Source organism: Paramormyrops kingsleyae, chromosome 6, assembly GCF_048594095.1.
Source record: "Paramormyrops kingsleyae isolate MSU_618 chromosome 6, PKINGS_0.4, whole genome shotgun sequence".
Classification (NCBI taxonomy): domain Eukaryota; kingdom Metazoa; phylum Chordata; class Actinopteri; order Osteoglossiformes; family Mormyridae; genus Paramormyrops; species Paramormyrops kingsleyae.
The window spans coordinates 33,553,024-33,572,341 of NC_132802.1; the positions used below are offsets into that span (position 1 = coordinate 33,553,024).

Here is a 19,318-nt window from a genome sequence, read left to right on the forward strand (position 1 = left end):
TGTTCCTAATAATCCTTTAGGTGAGTGTACATAAATACATCAAGTGTAAGTAATGCAGCCAAATGTACACATGTTTCTTAAATTATTTAATTCATTATCCAGTTTGCAAAGAATATCTTTATTATCACATTCTAAAGCAAGTTGAATACCTTTAACACAAGGAAGATACCTGCAGGAACCTGAGCAGGTAACCATGTGTGGAACTACTTTCTCTGACCCTCAACTGGCAAACATAAGAAACATACAGGTGTTATCATGAGCTGAAAACAAGCATTATGGAAGGTCTTGCCTTTTGCTCATAACTTTCATCCCTTAACCTCCAGACTAGTTACTTTCTGGATCACCAGGTTTTATAATCAGTCGTATTTTTGACCCCTAGATTATGTTATTTTTTTGTCTTTAGACACATCAAAATCTTATTATACACTGCTTTCAACAGAGAACTTCATCTATCTATCTGTATGTACACACACACACCCACACACACACACACACGTCAGTCTTCCCAAATTACAGTACCTTAGAATGGAATTGTTTTATTTCTAATGCCTGCTTACAATTAGGAGTAAAAAGTTACTGTTCTGTTTGGGGGAATTTAGACAAAGGAACCTTATGTCCTGATGGCTTTTGGCATATAGTTTTTTTCCAGTTGTTTTTCTACCAGGTTAGTGAAATGTAGTGTGACTTCTTACAGCTGTACTTTTCCCAGGGTTAATCTTGTGAAGATTTGAGAGGGGGGTGTTTCCTTACCCCATTACAGGTATATATATGGAATTGCTAGGGGTGGTGTTGGTGGTTGTTCCCTCACTGGAACAGTGAACAACTCATACAGTAGTACTACAAAGCCCCTCCTTCAGCTCTATACAAAACACCATTCTTTGGAATAGGCTTTCTTGTATCTTATTTCTTGATATTTAAGTCCCCTCATTCATTCTGTTTAGCTGAACTCCTGCTCTAAATTAAAAAAAAAGAAGAATCAGTTTTTCATCCTTAGATTTACTTCTGGATGGGTCACCAGAACTTGTGCAGGGAAGTGCTTTTTGGGCCATAAGACTTCATGATGTTGAACGTTTGACTGATGGACGGAGAAGTGAATCGGTGTCTTTGGCAAGAATGATTGAAGACATAAGGACAGTTTCACAGCTAGAACTGTAGACTGTGGGCTTTCTGGGAACCAGCAGAGAATAGACGGAGTAAAACAGCAGAGGCTGACAGAGACAGCCATGGTGACAGAGCAGAGGTACATAGAGTACTACGTGGAGAGAGATGTGCTGGATGAAGAGCAGCTGGAGGAAGTCGCCCAGAGACGGATACCTTCAAATAAATTTCTCCTAAAAGATCACCTCAAAAAGTCACTGAGGTAAGAGGTGGATGGCAACTTTGGAATCCTGATGGAGACAGAGCTATGCGGTTTTACAAACTACCTTTTGGAACCATTAAAAATTTGGATGAAAGGTAGAAATATGCAGCTCTGACAAAAATTAAGAGACCACAGCAAAATTTTCCATTTCACTCATTTCTCAGTTTATGGGTATGCGCCTGTGTAAAATATACTTTTTAAAAATTTTTTTGCAAACTCCAGCCTGGCTCTTCCCTGCTTCTCATTGATGAAGGGCTTCTTCCGTGCAGAGTAGCCTTCTGCCATCAGAACCAGGATTAAACTAGAATTTAAAAATGCAGAGATATTTAAAAATGTATAGTGGTCTCTCAATTTTTTTCCTTGCCTGTATTTAGACCTGGAATACTAATAGATTTTAGTAAAAAAAAATTTTTTTAAAACATATTAGTGTGCTGGGACATGTATTATAATCTGGTATTAAACAATGTAATGCAGGACATATTCCTGCTTCTGCTACCACTCTAGGACAGAAATACTGCTTCATTTTTGTAGAGACCATTAGGTAGGATGACTAATGTGTCCTTGTGACTGACTGAGCTTGTACAATGTACAAAGTTCAGATTCAGTCAACTGGAGGCCTTGGCATTATGCTAAACATGTGTACAAGACTATGGTCAATTTTCCTAATTTATTGACTGACTTTTATTTACTGTGGCTCGTGACTAAACTGAGTCTAAATAGGCACAGCAACATATTGAAACCAATAGAGTCAACCTTCCACATCGCAGGGCTTAGGGGTGCAGGCCCCCTGCAGTCAGGAAAAACCGTGTCAAATTTTTTGGCCCCTTTGGCAAGCAAAGATATGATACGAGAAATGTGAAATGCAAAGATCACTGAGAGATCACTGTGAGATCAATGCGATATATCATGTGAGAGCAGGCACGGAGGGGGACTAACTTTTCAGCCCAAAAGTCTATCGCCCAAGACCAGCCCATTTTGTCTTTGTCCTGGGGGAGCTATTAAATAAATGAATGTTAATATCTCAATAAATTTATCATTGACAATTTAACAAGAAAATAATGCGTATTGAACTGTTTAAGCAGTCTGAATTTTTCAGCCCTGCCTGCATGGTCTCTTTCTACCACACATCATTTGAGAAACTTCCAGTGGTTAGCGATATGCAAGCGATCCCTTGTGGCACTTCTGCAAACATACACTGTGCTCACTCAGTGCTGAATGGCAAGTGATCACACAGACGCTCGTGTTCCATGTTTGTGGTCTATTGCAGTGGTTCTCAAACTGGGGGCCGCGGCCCCCTGGGGGGCCACCAGATGGCGCTAGGGGGGCCGCATCGAAATTGTAGAATCTAAAAAAAAAAATTACCTGTATGTAAATCAGGCTAGTCAACCTATGTAAAATATAATGTATTTTTAAAAAAAAAATAATAGAAGTATAAAAAAAATGTAAATATAAATTTTACGTAGCACACAACGCTGCTATGGACATCATAAATTAATGTTCAGTATTCAGTACATGTTGCACTTTTCAGACAATGTTAGTTTTACTGTCAAAACTGTTTTAATACAATGTTATATTTTGTGAAATGTAAATTTAACAAACCAGAGAAATAAAGACTACAAACAGAATCTAAAATCTAAAATTAAGTAAAATTGTAAGTTTGAGGATGTTTTTGTCGCGTCGGCAGGCAGGCGAGCTGGGAAGCAGGCGAGATCAGCCAGAGATACGGGTAAACGAGTTTTAATTGTAACGAAAGGAGAGACAGGCATGGACTTTAACAGACAATACAATGACGGATCTGACGAGACGTACTCAGACGCGGACTAAATACACAAGACTAGCCAGAAATAACAGGACACAGGTGATCACAATCAGGACTTGACACGAGGTAATGAGGGGGCGTGGCACACACTAGGATCGTACGGAGCTGGGCGTGACAGTTTTGCGTCATGATTTTTTTTTTGAGGAGGGGGGCCACAAAAGGATTCACCCTACACAAGGGGGCCTCCTGCTGAAAAAGTTTGAGAACCACTGGTCTATTGTATGTGTGTGTGTGTGTGTGTGTGTGTGGGGAAGGGGGGTAATGTATATGTTACATTGTCGTAGCTGAATGTGCCCACAATGTGATAAAAACCTGTTATTTTAACCATGTGGGGACCATTTTTTTGGTCCCCACAAGGGGAAATCCAATGTCCTAAAAATCTGTGATGGCAATCAAAAAACTGTTGGGATTAGGGTTTTGCCCATAGAAATGAATGGACGGTCCCCAAAAAGACATGAGTATAGGTCTGTGTGTGTGTGTGTGTGTGTGAGAGAGAGAGAGAGGTTAACATTCTAAAGGTTTGTTGTTGAATTTTTAAGTGAAATTATTTTGTTTCCGACCAGCTCTATTTTACACTTGTCAAATAATTTTGTTTCTGACTGGCACAGCAGTTGAATGGCCCGCCAGGAATTCTCCCGAGTCTCCCGACTGGCCACTCAGGGACTGTGTGAAAGGCTGCTGTAAACACACTTGCACACTTGGCGTTCTCCAAACCAGCAGTCTACATATAATTTATACATGTATAACCTACTAAAGTTTTTGTGTGTCGTCTGCAGCTTTGGCAAAACTCCCAACCCCAATATGAATCAATCCCGTGATATATCAAAAGTCATGATGCAGCAGGGTCTACTGTAAACACGTAAATGGGTGATTAATATTAATGGCATTTTTTTCTATAGGTGTGAAGTTTTACAGTGTAGAGTCAAAATTGCTAATGGTTGTGTCCAAGTGAAAGAAGAGTTTTTACAGCAGGACAAAGAATATCTATTAATATTGGATTCTAACCTGCCATTTAAATTGTGCCTGAAACATGGAGTGAAAGCCCTTCCTGCTGTGCTTCTATTTGTTTACCTTATGATTCTCCCCTTACATGTCACCTCTGCCCAGCAAGACTGTTCTCCCTTCATGTGTCTTTGTTGATCTCCTACATAAAACGTGACATTGTCCTTCTCAGTCTGATAGGTCTTTACCTTGTCACGTGTCGTATTCGTGTTCTGACTGTCGTGAGTCACCTTGGTGTGCAGATTTTCAAAGCTCCTTGAGGACCGAAGGAGAACGTGATGAGTTCAGCAGTAGTTGCAATTATACAGTCTGTCACGATGTAGTTACAAAATGTTATTTGTAAGTAGTACCTAGTAGGAAAATAAAAACTGTAATGAAAAAAGTATAACCTTTTACTTTATTCTGTACTGTAGCATCTTACTCCCTGTCCAGTGTCTTTTTGATTGTGTTCCCCTCATCCTTCAGCTCTACATCACTCAATGAGTTTGCCTTTACAAATATGGAGGTGTAACAGTGTACAAAATAGTACAGCAAATATGTTCTTTCCATTCTTCCAACATTCTTGACACCCTTCCTCTTACTGTAATCATCCTTATGGCCCATGCTTTTATCCACTTTCTCTTATTTCTCCCTTTCCTCCTTCCCCCCGCTCAACACATCCTGCCCCTACCACTCCATTACCCATGCCCCCCCCTCGCCCAAGTTGCTCTGTTCAAGGGCTGCGACGCAGTGTGGTAAGCTGCATGCCTGTGCTGTCCTGGCTGCCTGGCTACTCCATCAGAGACTGTGCCTTGGGGGACCTGATTTCCGGCGTCAGTGTGGGCATCATGAACCTGCCACAGGGTGAGTCTGGTCATATCTTGGAGGGAACGAGGAGGTCTGGTCCCGCTCATTCTCCATGTAGCTCCACAGCTACGAACTATATGCTAAAGACTGCAGACAGTCACTACAGGAATTGACAGGTAACACGGGTCATATTTGCTCACTATTGAATTATTATTCATTTAACGTTAAAACACAAACAAGGAATATCTACATTTGATGTTTATGGTGCCTCACTCTTATGTGTACACTATTTGCCCTTCTGTTTTGATAATTTCAAACAGCTAGAAAATGAATCCCAGGGAATGTTTCACACTCCAAGCACACATGAGCTAGACAACCATTGTTTAGTTGATTAAGCATTTTCGCTGTGTTTCAGAACCGAACCCCAGCAGCTCTGTTTGTTGAGGCCAAAATAACACCTTTTCTCGCTCCTGCAGGGATGGCATATGCCTTGCTGGCCTCTGTGCCTCCCGTCTTTGGGCTCTACACCTCATTCTACCCTGTGCTGGTCTACTTCATGTTTGGAACATCGCGACACATCTCCATAGGTGAGCAGCTATGTCTAGTGGCAAAAAATGCCACACTTGAAACCAGCTCTCTGTTTTACACAAAGTAGATATACTGTTGTTTCAATGCTCCAAAGTTGTTGACAAAATTTTGAAAGCCATTGATGAAATTTTGTCCATTACTACTGGGCATTACATTTCTTTCATAGGTTTTGTTGTAGATGCTCTTACTGTATATGATACACTGTTCTTTACGTAATGGACGGACACTTGTTAAAAAAAAGCAGCTTTGCTGTTGCTTGTGTGTGTTTGTTTTTAAATATTTATTTACTTGTTTGTTTATTCAGTTTGTGTGTGTTCCTGTATTTTGATTTTAATTCTTAAATATTTATTTACTTTGTTTGTTTGTTTGTTTGGTTTGTGTGTGTCCTGTTGCGTTCAGGCACGTTTGCAGTGATCAGCATAATGGTGGGCAGTGTGACAGAGCATTTGGCTCCTGACAGAGACTTCCTCATTAATGGCACCAACGCCACTGGTGAGGTGGATGTAGCTGCCCGGGATGCCTACCGGGTTAACGTGGCCGCCACCACCAGTGTTCTGGGAGGGATCCTCCAGGTACGTCCAACACCTCTTGGCATCTATCTATCCATTTTCCATGACTGCTTACCCAGTTCCGGTGAGCCTGGAGCCTATAGCAGAAAGTGCAGAGTCACTATGGGGAATTTAGAGCCACCGGATTGTGCTGTGACAGGAAGCCAGAGTATGCAGAGAGAACTGCGAGCACACAGAGGCGGGGCTTCCGTTCACCTCCACAAAGAAGAACCATATATCACACTAGCAATCCCAATCACCAATTAGACACATGCTGTCCGCGCAGATGCTCACAGCTTGTCCTTCAAACTAACTGTGCCCCCTCCCTGCAGGTCCTCTTAGGCCTGGTGCGATTCGGCTTCGTAGCGACGTACCTGTCAGAGCCGCTGGTGCGGGGCTACACTACAGGGGCCACCGTGCACGTCGTCGCCTCTCAGCTGAAGTACCTGTTCGGCGTGGCGCCGCGCCGCTTCAGCGGGCCCCTCTCCCTGGCCTACGTCAGCATCTCGCCAAGCACTCATCCCATCCCACAAGCCCTCTCTCCCTCTTTACTCATCCACTCCTTCCTAGAATAGATCAGCCTGGGCCTCGGTTGCTTTCAGCTCTCAGATAATAAAAAACCTGTTGTGCCACAGCACTTAACCCTCATTAAGCAGTGACTATTGCATATGTGTATGCTTGTAGAGGTCTCTAAGGCCTTAAGGACTGTTCTTCATGCTTTCATGCTTTTCCTGTCCTCCTCTTTGTAGACGCTGATTGATATATGCTGCCTGCTGCCTGAGACCAATGTGGCCATTCTGGTGGTTGGAGTGATCTCCCTCGTGGCTCTGATATCAGTGAAGGAGCTGAACTCCGTCTACAGCCACAAGCTGCTCCTGCCTATTCCGATTGAGCTTATTGTCGTACGTCTCCCATTTTGTCCCTCACACCTTCCATCTGCCTTATTACTCATTAGCTGTCGACATATGGATGTTTTCCAGGCCAGAAATTGTTTCAAAATTACAGCCGGAAGAAGAGCTGCATTTAATATCTGCTTCCTGAAATGGCTTTTAATAAAAACAAGTGGGAGTTCATCCTCATTACTTTGAATACAAACATTGCAACCACACACCTGGACACACACACACACATTTAATTGAATGCTTATTAGGTGCAACCCTAAAGATTAAATGGTCATATTCCCTCAGATTCAGAAATGATTTTCTGCATGATTTGTTTCTGCTTTCACATTAGGCTGGATATTATTCCACAGCCTCCACTTGTGTAATCAGTATGGTCAAAGTGGGTAACTGTGGGTAACCCAGCAAAGGAGCTTTTCATTGGGTTCCTCTAAACTGAAGAGAACCTTCTGTCTAGAAAAAAATGGTATAATAGACCTAAAAGTATAATAGATCTAAAATTCCTAGAGACAGTTTAACATCTGCATGTGTTTGTTATATAGATTGTGGCAGCCACTCTGATTTCATTCTATGCTGATCTGTCGAGCCGCTTTGACGTTGATGTTGTGGGGGAGATTCCAAGCGGGTGAGTGTTCAATGAAACATTTAGTTGCTGTACTCTACTTCATATTAAAAATACAGCTGAACATTACTGAACAGGTATCAGTAGCTTAACATTAGCTGATAAGGGGACAGGAATTGGAGAGACACCAGAAACTCTATACTGTGCTCCACATACAATAGACACCTTATAACATTACAGTTTTGGTTTGTGCATATTTCGGTCAAGCTGTAAACTAAGCCCAGCTACCTCAATTTGCCCTCTGGAAGCTTCCTCTTTTATCTGAGCCATCTTTTGGGCCCCCTGTTTCCATGCACACAGGTTGAAGCCTCCCATTGTCCCCGACGTCAGCATTTTCATGGAGGTGGTTGGGGATGCTTTTGCCATCGCTATCGTCAGCTATGCCATAAACATGTCACTGGGCAAGACGTTTGCTGTCAAGCATGGTTACAAGGTGGACAGTAACCAGGTACATCTTTGACACAAGTGCCCTATGGATGATTATACTGTTTGGAAACACCCTGCAATTGGTTGGGTTGGCGGGGCATTGCGACTATAGCTTCCAAGATAGGCTCCAGATTCCCATGACCCTGCATAGCACAAGCAAGTATGGAAAATTGCTGGATGGAAATATAGTAAATAACAGTGTCTTGTGTATGTCATAAACAGGGATTGACATAACTGGTACGCAAGTACGCATTCACCTGTAAAAGTGATATGTGCAGCAATCGGTTGTTGTAACAGCGTGAATGTGTACGTATTTCATGTGCATTTGCACCAATATGAAAAGAAATTATCATGCATTTCTGGCAATCCAGAATAAATTCAAGCCTGTGCTGTGTGTATTGTTCGACTTGCTTTTAATAATTTCCACATCAGTACAGAACAGTGGACACATTATATAGGTACTAGGGAACAATTTTGAATATGGTTTTTACAATAATGATACTTTATTTCCATTTGTACAAGTACAGGTACATGGTAATTTTTTTATTCTTACATATTTACGCATGATGAGAGAGCAAAGCTTGGAGTCAGAGTTAAAGGTCAGGCATTTTCCCAGCCAATCCTCCAGCCATTTATAGGATATAAATATTTCACCCCAAAACTGAAAAAATATATGTTTTAGAGGGGCTTTAGTGCTATCTATCTAGTTTGGCGATAACTTCTGTACAGTGATACGATTAGTTTGTGGAGTCCTGTAGAGGAAAATTGTGAAACTGCTTACTACAAAGTCTGTGGATTATCTTCAGTAACTGGGTCATGATTTCTGGTAAGAGACATCACTGTTCAATTTTTCAAATGTGTTTTTCTGGTACTTTAATCACCACAGAAAGAATGCCATTCACTCGCATTATATTCAAGAGAAGCCCAACATTACTATGGTTAATATCTCCAAAATTAGGCAGCTCCCAGCAGAACAAATTAGATTGATATATGACACTAAAGCCCCTCTAAAACATCATTTTCAGTTTTGGGGTGAACTGCCCCTTTAACTCAGGGGCACCTCAGGAATATGATACCTCTGGCAATCATGGATTTCAAACCAATGATCTTCCGAATGTGAATTGGGTCTGATCTCCCATAGTACTGAGGAAGCCTGTACACTGTATTATCTCATCACTCCTCCCTCACTTGCGTGGGAGGCTAACCACATAGTCTCCATAAACTTAAAATTAATCCCACATTAACCCCATCTGAGAACCTGCTCATTCTGTAATAGCAAGATCCAGCCATCTGCCGATTTTTCCTCTTCCGTAACCATGGTGAGCCTGACACCTGTCCCAGGAAGATCAGGGCATGCTGCCCCCTGAATGGGATGCTGGTCCATCACAGACAAAAAATACAGACATGAATTAGCTAGATTGTATATGAATTGTGTAATGTACTGGTTATCTTCTGGAAACCAATTATGACCCAAATGCACCTTAAGTATACTGTGTAGTATTCATTAGAACTTAACACAAAACAGAACACAATCTTTATGATGCTCATGTGGAGTCCACACATGTAAACCTGTTCTCAGAATCACATAAAATTTAATGTCCTTGTACTTATGTTCAAGGTTGTGCCGCTTCACACCTCTTAGCAGACTTGTTAAATTACTTAACAGAATTTATAGCTGTGCCTTAACCCTTGAATTGAGCAAATAACCTTAAGGTGAGCATGTTGTGGAACAAATCATTTAAAATGAAGCAACCAAGCTTCAGCGTGGTGATCTGTGGAATAAATCGACCTAATGTCAAGTGAGCAAGCCTCAACTTTAATAATACATCTAAAAGTTTTTGAAAAGGCTTAAATTATTGTGGATGAAAGTGTTTTATTAATTTCACTTATCAAAGTGTTGTACTGACAATAATGCATTTAGTAGCTATCTTACAGTCATAGGATGTCTTTGAGGGGACCTCCTGGTTTTGTTGTCTTGCTTGTTCACAATCTTGACAGGCCTGTCTCCTGCCTCCCTCGCCGCATCCTCCTGGTGGAGCTCTAACATATGCTCCCCTCTGACCCCCACTCCACCCCTCCACACAGGAGCTTGTGGCTCTGGGTCTCAGCAATGTAGCGGGAGGTCTTTTCCAGTGCTTTTCCGTAACCTCCTCCATGTCCCGCAGCCTGATCCAGGAGAGCACAGGGGGCCGGACACAGGTGAGACACATTTCGACCATCTCAGTTTTGCCCTGGGCCATGTGTATGCCAACAGCACCTCTAGCTACTAATTGATACAGTAATCACCTATATATGTCTCATCATCACGTGTGCTGCCTGATGTGCACTTTTGAGTCTGTTGGTGGGTGCTGTCAGGTGGCGGGGGCTATTTCTGCTCTGGTGGTGTTGATTGCTGTGCTGAAGCTGGGGCCGCTGTTTGAGAAGCTCCCCAAGGTAAGTCTCTCCTCGTTACCCATAGTGCACCTGATTTGAGTAATAGCTGTGGCTAATGCGTTTTTCTCGTCCATTTGCCTGCCTCAGGCAGTCCTGTCCACTGTTGTCTTCGTCAACCTGAAGGGCATGTTCAAGCAGTGCCAGGATATTCCCATGCTGTGGAGAAGCAGCAAACCTGACATGGTATGGGGAAAATATGCTTACTAACCACCATTAATTGGACAAAAACATATATGGGAGCCGCAGTTTGTGCTGATCTGCATTCGGTTTTAAATTACACTTAGGAATACAATTTATGAATTGTGAAAAATGGGACACCCAGGTTAGTGTTTGCATGCACACAGGGTTGTTGTGCAGTATGCATGTATTCTATAAACATATCTGAATTTACTTGTTCATGTTTTTGATGAAATCACCAATGTGAACTGGTTGTCAGCACCAGAACGTGCACAGAGTGTACACTGAAGAGCAACTTCCCAAATGAGTGAGTGGCTTGTGTCTGTGGGGTGTGTGTGTGTGTGTGTGTGTGTCTAGCAAGAAAAAATGATGTAGGCTATCTTACAGTTTACAACACTCACAATGTGCACTCACAATGCAAATTTTTACCTGCATGCTACTCCCAAATGTTGTAACCAGTGATGTCTCAATTCAGTATCAAAAATAGGAATTGGAACTACAGCCTGATCCTAAGCCCCATCTATTTCCACATCCATGCCATTTATGTCAATTGTGCAAATCGTAAGGTTCATTCACATGCTACAATAAGTCTGAGGCACTTGCCTCGAAACTACAAACTATCAAGATGTCAGCCATCTGAAAATTCCATAAACTGGAAACGAAAACTAGCCCAACAGCTATGCGCAATGTTTGTAAAGCCATCCTTTCAAAAGAAGGTAGCAACAGGGCATCATTTAATACAGTGCTTTACAACCCAGTCCTCAGCTGGGAGAGAACGAAACAATGGACTGTCTGGGGGTCCCGAGGGCGGTGTTGGAAAACACTGATTTAATACAATAAATCTAATTGGGCACTTGCAGAAATATCACAAGGAAGAATACAGTGAAATCATGAGGCTTACTCAGATGAAGAATGTACCGCCACTTACTGTATATGTATATACAGTATATTTAAGTATTTGTGAAAAGATCGGAATTCGGAATTGGCAAATATCAATATTGAATGGATTGGATTAAGAACATAAGAACATAAGAAATTTACAAACGAGAGGAGGCCATTTGGCCCATCAAGCTTGTTTGGGGAGAACTAAACTAATAGCTCAGAGTTGATAAAATCTTATCTAGCTCTGATTGAAAGAAACCCACTGATTTACCTTGCGCTACACTAGCAGGAAGACTATTCCATACTCTAATCAGATCGGGGTGACAAAGAAATAGGTTAGGACAACCATAGTTGTAACTGGTTGGCTAAGGATCCCAAATGTGAATGGAAAGCAAAATGCATAGTATGCGTGGAGCTATTCGACATTTTGAACATGGGCAAGCTGTTACTCACATGGCAGGCAGAAGCATTGCTGTCGAGTTCCCGGAAAGGGGAAGATGGGAAATTGCCCTGGGCAGCATCTTCTGGGAGGGTGTCGTCTTTCCACCCCCACTCCCATAACATGGAAAGTATGTAGGAAACTTGCAGATAAACACTGATTATGGTGTCTGTTCTCACACCTGTGAACATGGCTATTTCTGCTGTCTGCAGAAATAGCCGTGTGCCTTACTACATTTCAGTCTGTGACGCATGCCCCCACCCTGGACAGTCCTGATGTGTGTCCCATCTCTCTGAATTCTCTTACCTGCAGCTGGTATGGCTGGTTACCCTGGTGTCCACCCTGCTTCTAAACCTGGACCTGGGCCTCGTGACCTCCATCGCCTTTGCCCTACTTACAGTCATCTTCAGGACCCAACAGTGAGCCAGGCTGTCTCTTTACATTTGTCATTGTCTCAAATTTGTGAGCCTGTTAGCTTTTCTCTAATTTGGAACAAAGTTATAGGGAAAAAAATCAGATATTTTGCCAAGGAGGAAATTGATGAAGAAGCAGATTATTACAGTAATAAAAACAAGGCCTCTTTTATCTGGCATCTCTCTCTTCTGTTTCTGTTTGGTTCTTTGTGTAGGCAGGCAGCGTAGTCAGCATCTCAAAACAGAAGGCCGGCGGTCAAGCAGATTTATCAGTTCTCTTTACACCGATGACTGTATCAAAGTTCAGCAGAGAAATGTAACCAATTCCTGTGGTATAAAAATCTGTGATTGTTAGTTGTAATATGTGGCTATCGTAATGGTTATTAAGATTATTTCTTTTGTAAAGAAATTTCTTGTTACAGTGCTGTTTTGGTGAACATGCACCATGGAACAGTGCATTGTCTCCTTTTGTAACTTGGGTACATGTAAGTGAAACTTTGACTGTGCTTGTTCAGAGTGCTGTTGGTGTTGTGTGACATCTTGTTTGTTCCCAGTTGTTGACCTCGGGATTGTGTTGACTCTGCTCTGGGGCTCGCTTTGCATTGCAGAGCCTAGTGGTAAATGGAGATGGATCACATTTTCTGCTGCATGGACAATGTGCATGCCCTGATATTGGATGTTTTGAAATTTTTGCCATATCTTTTATTCTGTTATCTGCAGATTGTTAGCTGTTTGCAGTTTTAAATTAAGGGTACTATGCAGTATCATGCATGTATGGTTTGCTGTTTAGGGTTAACGAATTTAAGATAATCCAAACCACATTGTTCAAAGCGTGTTTAATAGAAAGGGGAAATATTTTCAGCTGTATCGAAGCTAAGTGATTTATCACGCTCTATTACAATGAATTCCCCATGTCATTTATGTGTTCATTGTCCTTTGCAAGATAAAGATTAATGTTGCTCATATTTCTGTCTTTGCTCATTCCTCATCTTTCTCTATGTCTCTCTTCCTCCCTCATTCTGCTCAGACCAAAATATTCCGTCCTCGGGTGGTTGCCAGGCACAGACATCTACCTTGATATAGATACATACGATCAGGTGAGCCTAACGGTGCCAAATCTAGGAATAATGTGATGGTGTGAGGCGGTCATGCTGCGATGACGAATGACTAAAGGAAAGGATGTGAAAAAGGACAGCAACCTGCAGGGGGGTTTTACCCGAGTGACGCACTGCCTTGTTTGGTCTTGTTGTCTCCCTGCAGGTGAACACAGTTCCAGGCATCACCATTTTCCGTTCCTCCAGCACCATTTACTTTGCCAATGCTGAGCTATATCTAGAGGCTCTACAGGAGAAGGTTACTTTTATGTCTAATTGCAGCTGTAAATTATTAATGTAGCAATTTAACCCAACTATCCATTATTCCTGTCTCTGCTGTTGAATCCACTGGCACAACAGGATTTTCTGTTTCTTGTAAAGTAGCAACAGCAGTGCATTGGTGACAGTGAAAGGGAGTCACTGCAATAGTGACAGTAGCAATGGCTGCCAAACCATAGTCACTAACCCTAATGCATCATGGCTACACACAGAGTGGCGTTGACTTTCTGAAGCGGCTGACCCACAAGAGGAAGCTGGTAGCAAAGCTCCAACGGCAAAAGAAAAGGGACGAGAGGAAAGCAAGGAAAGAAGCTAAGAAACAGGTGTGAGAAAGCAGGTACACCTGCAGATGTCAAATGGCATTAGGGCTGAGCAAGAACACCATCTCAATGTGGAATTGTCATTCAGTTGGGAAGGTTGTATTGGTTCTTGATGCTACTTTTCCTTTTTCTTCTCATATCACCAAGAGAAAGGTTCTGAATTCAAGGTCTGGAACACTATTTTCAGTGGAGCGAGTGATGGGCCAATGGAAAAGGCGAGACGGATGGGAAGATGAGAATGGAGGTGTGCAGGAAGGTGGTGTTTGTGACCAAGCTGACAGGGTTAAGATGGAAGATGGAGTCATCAGTGGTCAGATGAACTTGGGGTACCAAGATGGAGAAATCCCTGAGGAAGCTACACTCAATAGGAGCGACACCATTAGTGCAGAAGTGACTACTGGCTCTCCAGGCCTGAGCCCTTTGGATATCCACTCCATAATCCTGGACCTCTCCACCACCGGCTTCGTAGACACAGTAACCATGAAGACTCTGAAAAAAGTAAGTTGAAGTGTTCATGGGGTTATAGGGAAGGGGTGATAGGGGACAACGTGAAGGCTCATTGTGTAAGTTTTGTAAACATTAAGGATTTCCTTTGAATGGATGCCATTGGCCTTGTCCTTGGATGACAGTTTTCAGCCTGCTTTATCTCCTCATTTCCTTGCAGATATTCCATAACTTTGGAGAAATAGATGTGGATGTGTACATGGCTGCCTGTCAGTGTGAGTGCATTTTAAAATGGCTTAATGGGTTACACAAACTCAATATTATATAGCAGTGTTTCCACTGGCTGCTTCTATGTGAATGCATTTGTGTTGGCCTGGAGACCGTGGGCTATCTTTATGTTTTCATTCACATGAAAATAAAGCACACATTTTACCATATATATACACCAATAATCCAAAACATTGAGACTACCCCAACATGAAGTGAATAATATGAGCTATTTTGTAAAAATGGTATATGTGAAAGTCTGGGATATATTGGACGCAAGCCAACATTTGATACTTGTATTGTAGCTGACATGCAGAAGAAATAGACATGGATAAAGATCTGAGTGACCCTGGTAATGGCCAAATCATTATGGCCAGACGACTGAGTTAGAGCATTTCCAAAAGCATCTCCAATGACAGTCAGCCAAGGTGGATACTGTACCTACTGAGGCCTGGAGCTTGGTAATGGCGGATCAGACATGTAGGTTCTGCATCTCAGAGATACACGACACATGCCTGCTCAGTCACACATGATGTAACAAAAGATAGGATTTATCAGATGAGGAGACCTTCTATTTTTCTATGGTCCAATTCCAGTCCTCGTAGGCCCATTGTAGGTGCTTTTGGTCGACAGTAGACAGGGGTCAACATGGGCAATCTGACTGGCCTGTGGCTACACAGCTCCATAGGCACAGGGCTATGAGACATTTCTCCCATGACCATCATTAAAATTATTTGCCATTTGTGCCCTTCTGTCGCGCAGTACCAGACAGGATAGTTTTTGTTCACGTTGATGAGTCTTGGCCACCTAACACCCGGTCGGCGGTCCCCACAACTTTTTGTTGGAGGATGCAGTGTTTTTATACACTGTCTGAAAAAAGAGTACCAGGCACAGAAATGGATTCAGAGGAGCATCCCTAAGGTGCAAACAACATTAATGTACCCCCAATGGCCCAAAAAATCTTAGTCAGAGTCCATTTCTGTATCTTAAAAGGTACCAGTACCTACAGCTAAGGGTACAATTGGCAGACCTTTAAGGGTACAGTTCCAGTGACAAACAAAGGTACAAATCTGTACTCCTTTTTTCTGACAGTGTAGTTTTGATTGTAGTATTTTTAGGTTTTACATTATTTTCATCTGAAATCTAGTTTAGTTTTAGTTAGTTTTCAGTGTGGTTTTATTATTTTTTATTGAATATATTTCTTGATATTTTCATACTTTTACTTTCAGTTTAGGTTTTACTAATTTTATTTCCTGGGAAAGACTGAAAGTTGTAGAGCTATTTAGTATCTCGTACATGCAGTGCACATTATGTGCTCAAAATTGACATAACAAATTCCAAGTATTATTACTGGTTTTATAAAGGCAATATGCTGGATTATTTTGAACAATTTTCTTCCAGTTTAGTTATAGTTTTAGTTTCAGTTTTCATTAATGATAGTAACCCTTATAGGGCGTAACACCAGAAAATACTAGCATCTTTTCCAGGCAACGTCATTTCAGGGAACTCCTCTGATATGGTAGTGTTGTCATGTCCCGCATTTTACGGGATTGCCCCATATTGAAAAATGAAGTGCTGTTCTCCATTTTGAACCATTACAGGACACTATCTGTCCTGTATTTTGTGAATATTCCTCCCTCCAACCCGAGGCAAGTTTTTGTCGGCAGGGACCCCGGTTGACATCCAGAATTTCTTCAGATTGAAAGCTGAAACACTAATGGCTGGTTTCTGTGATTGTAAACACTTGCATTCTGTATGTTCTACTGGATGGCAATGCTTTGAGTTTACAGTATACAGCATCAGTACAGACTTTAAATTGCCTAAAGCACTAAAATTTTTACTTGGTTTTTCCTTAAATCTTCATTAAAAAATATGTTGTAGTTGCTGAGCTGTCGCTTTCTTCACCGACACCTGAAGTTTCTTTTGAGCGAGTGCTAATCTCTCACATGACCCATGTATACAGATTCCCCCAGCTATCTGAAACTAGACCATTCGAATGAAACATTCCATAAGCCAAATGTCGTAAACTGAAGATGCAATTGCCATTAATTTATATGGGATTTTTTGGAGCATTCCCAGATTGAAAAAATAACCCACCAAATCATACCAAATAACACATAAAATCTAAAATAACAATAACATATAGGCTCAGTAAAAGCAGTAATGATATGATAGGTACAACCTTATATAACCTTAATAAAGTAGAAATAATAATAATTGATACTTTGTTAATCCCCCAACTTGCTCTTTATGGAGTAAGCTGTCTGTGAAGGGCAGTGACCTGTTGCAGCGTCCCAGGAGCTGGGGACTAAGGGCCTTGCTCAAGGATCTGCAGGCATGCCGAGGCTGGATTCAAACTGGTGACCTTCTGATTACAGGCACAGAGGCTTAGCCCACTGAGCCACCTGCCTGTACGGTGTAGTTTCACTTATCAGAATCAATACAGTCATGTGTCGCTTAATAACAGGTCTACGTTCTGAGAATTGTGTCATTAGGGGATTTCGTTGTTGTGAGAACATCATAGAGTGTACTCGCACAAACCTAGATGGTACCACCTACTACACACCTAGGCTATATAGCATAGCGTAAACAACGATAAAACGTACAGTCTAGTAAAAACTTAAACGAATAACATAGTTATCAAATATTATGTACTGTACGTTATTTATATGTGCTGTACTTTTATACAACTGGCAGCGCAGTAGGTTTTTTTTACCCCGGCATCACCACAAACACGTGAACAATGCATTGCGCTACATCTTTATGTGGCATATGACTGTATATCTCAGCTCGCTGATAAATCCTAAAGGCTATTTTCACTTTCTTTCGGTTAGCGAAAATAGGTACTAATGTAGGTCTTTCCGTAAAAGCGAAGAGGCATAAAGCAAAAATTCTCAAAACAGGGCAAACCTGTTTTCCCAAAACTGTAGCACGCAGTTTGCTCCGCTTACTCAGTCTACCTTGCTTTACGTTTGTAACATGTCCGTTCTTAAAAAAAAAAACTACCATACATTGGTTGGAATTGTGTTCCTTTCTGTGATGTGATAGGCTATCAAGCAATATTCTTTATTGGCAGTTTATCGAAGTTTCACCTTTTTCTTTATCAGTTACATTTATATGACAATAATATATGGTTTATGTCACCCATTCCTACCTTGTATTATGTCTCAGACCTTGACCTACACCAATTTTCCCGATACAGTCAGCATTATTCACTTCACATGGGGGTGATCATAATATTTTGGCTCTTTCGTTTGACTTTAATTTGTGCTTCACATAACCACAATAAAACATTTAAATGAATGGGTAAAATTAGCTGAAGGAATATATTTCCAGCACATCATCAGATGACAGGAAGTGCTACTGTATCTATCTGTAGAGATCTGTGATGCAGCCTTTGACTCTCTGATGTCTCATTTTCCAAATGCCCTTGTGCTCAGCCTGTGTGGTGGAGCAGCTGGAGTGTGGAGGATTCTTCTCTCATTCCCTCCCCAAGGGCCGGCTGTTCGCCACGGTCCATGATGCTGTACTCCACTGCCTCTGGCGAAGGGGCCAGTCAACTTTGCCTGCCTACGTGCCGGTGAGCACTGACTCTACTGCCTCTCTATGACTCACACAGCAAGCCCAGAAACATGCACCAAACCAGATTTTACACACAGAGTACACAATTTTATAAATCCCACCAAGGATAAAAGAACAGTCTATCAATGAAACAGTTTTTTTCCTAGTCATAACATTAGATGCTGCAGTTGCTCCCACTGACAGAAATCTATGCTGTGAGATCATTATCACTTTGGACTTGTCAAGTCGTGACACGTTAATGAACTGTCATTGCAGGATGTGGCTTGCAGCACCAAACTGTAACCTTGAGGTCTCCCCATCATAGAATTTCCATCCCGCCTACTTTCTTTTGCTGTTGTGGTCAATATGCACAGCCATGCCTCACCCACTCCTCTGTTATGTTTCTATGGCAATAAGGATTGCAGTTTCTGTGGCAACAGGTTTTTTTTCCCTAACTCTCAGATAGTCTGTAAGTTGCCTCACAAACATGTAAAAGGGATGAAAATGTACATGGGAAATGTAGTGCTGGGAACATATCCAGAAATATACACAACTCAGGTGGAAGAAGGGACAGCTTTCAAAGTCAGGGGTCTAAGTGACACTGTATTACTAATCCACTTTACAAAAAGACTCTTCAGTGTGTGTCATTTTAAGACATTTTACTGAATCAGTGTATACATATTTACAAAGTACATTGTTAAATTTTTTTTGTCTTAATACTTTTTGGCTACTTTCTATCTATTTAAATCAGAGAAAGAGAATCTTAATGAATTTAAAATTAATTTAGCTTTTTAAACTTTAAAAGATAGGTCTGGTAGGTTTGTACTATCAAGCATGCCTTAAAATGACCTGTAGGGAGGAGTTTGCAGAACAGGTGGGCGTTTCTTCAGATATATGCATATTACATAGAGTGTACAAGCTGGATTCATAAAGGCGTTTACTGGCAAAGTGCTGTGGGA

The 19,318-nt window shown here is 41.6% G+C and overlaps 1 protein-coding gene across 1 annotated transcript; it reads left to right on the forward strand.

Annotated features, from left to right (window-relative positions):
* Positions 1-936: 936 nt before the first annotated feature.
* On the forward strand, positions 937-19,310 carry LOC140591702 (solute carrier family 26 member 6-like). The gene is made up of 19 exons (XM_072713098.1): positions 937-1,360; positions 4,885-5,024; positions 5,444-5,554; positions 5,955-6,127; positions 6,436-6,600; positions 6,853-7,005; positions 7,545-7,627; positions 7,925-8,072; positions 10,136-10,249; positions 10,406-10,483; positions 10,571-10,666; positions 12,294-12,400; positions 13,422-13,491; positions 13,655-13,747; positions 13,980-14,090; positions 14,235-14,585; positions 14,752-14,806; positions 18,239-18,378; positions 18,636-19,310. Exons 1-19 carry the CDS (start codon positions 1,224-1,226, stop codon positions 18,660-18,662), a joined length of 2,352 nt encoding a protein of 783 aa, XP_072569199.1. The 5' UTR covers positions 937-1,223; the 3' UTR covers positions 18,663-19,310.
* Positions 19,311-19,318: the final 8 nt, after the last annotated feature.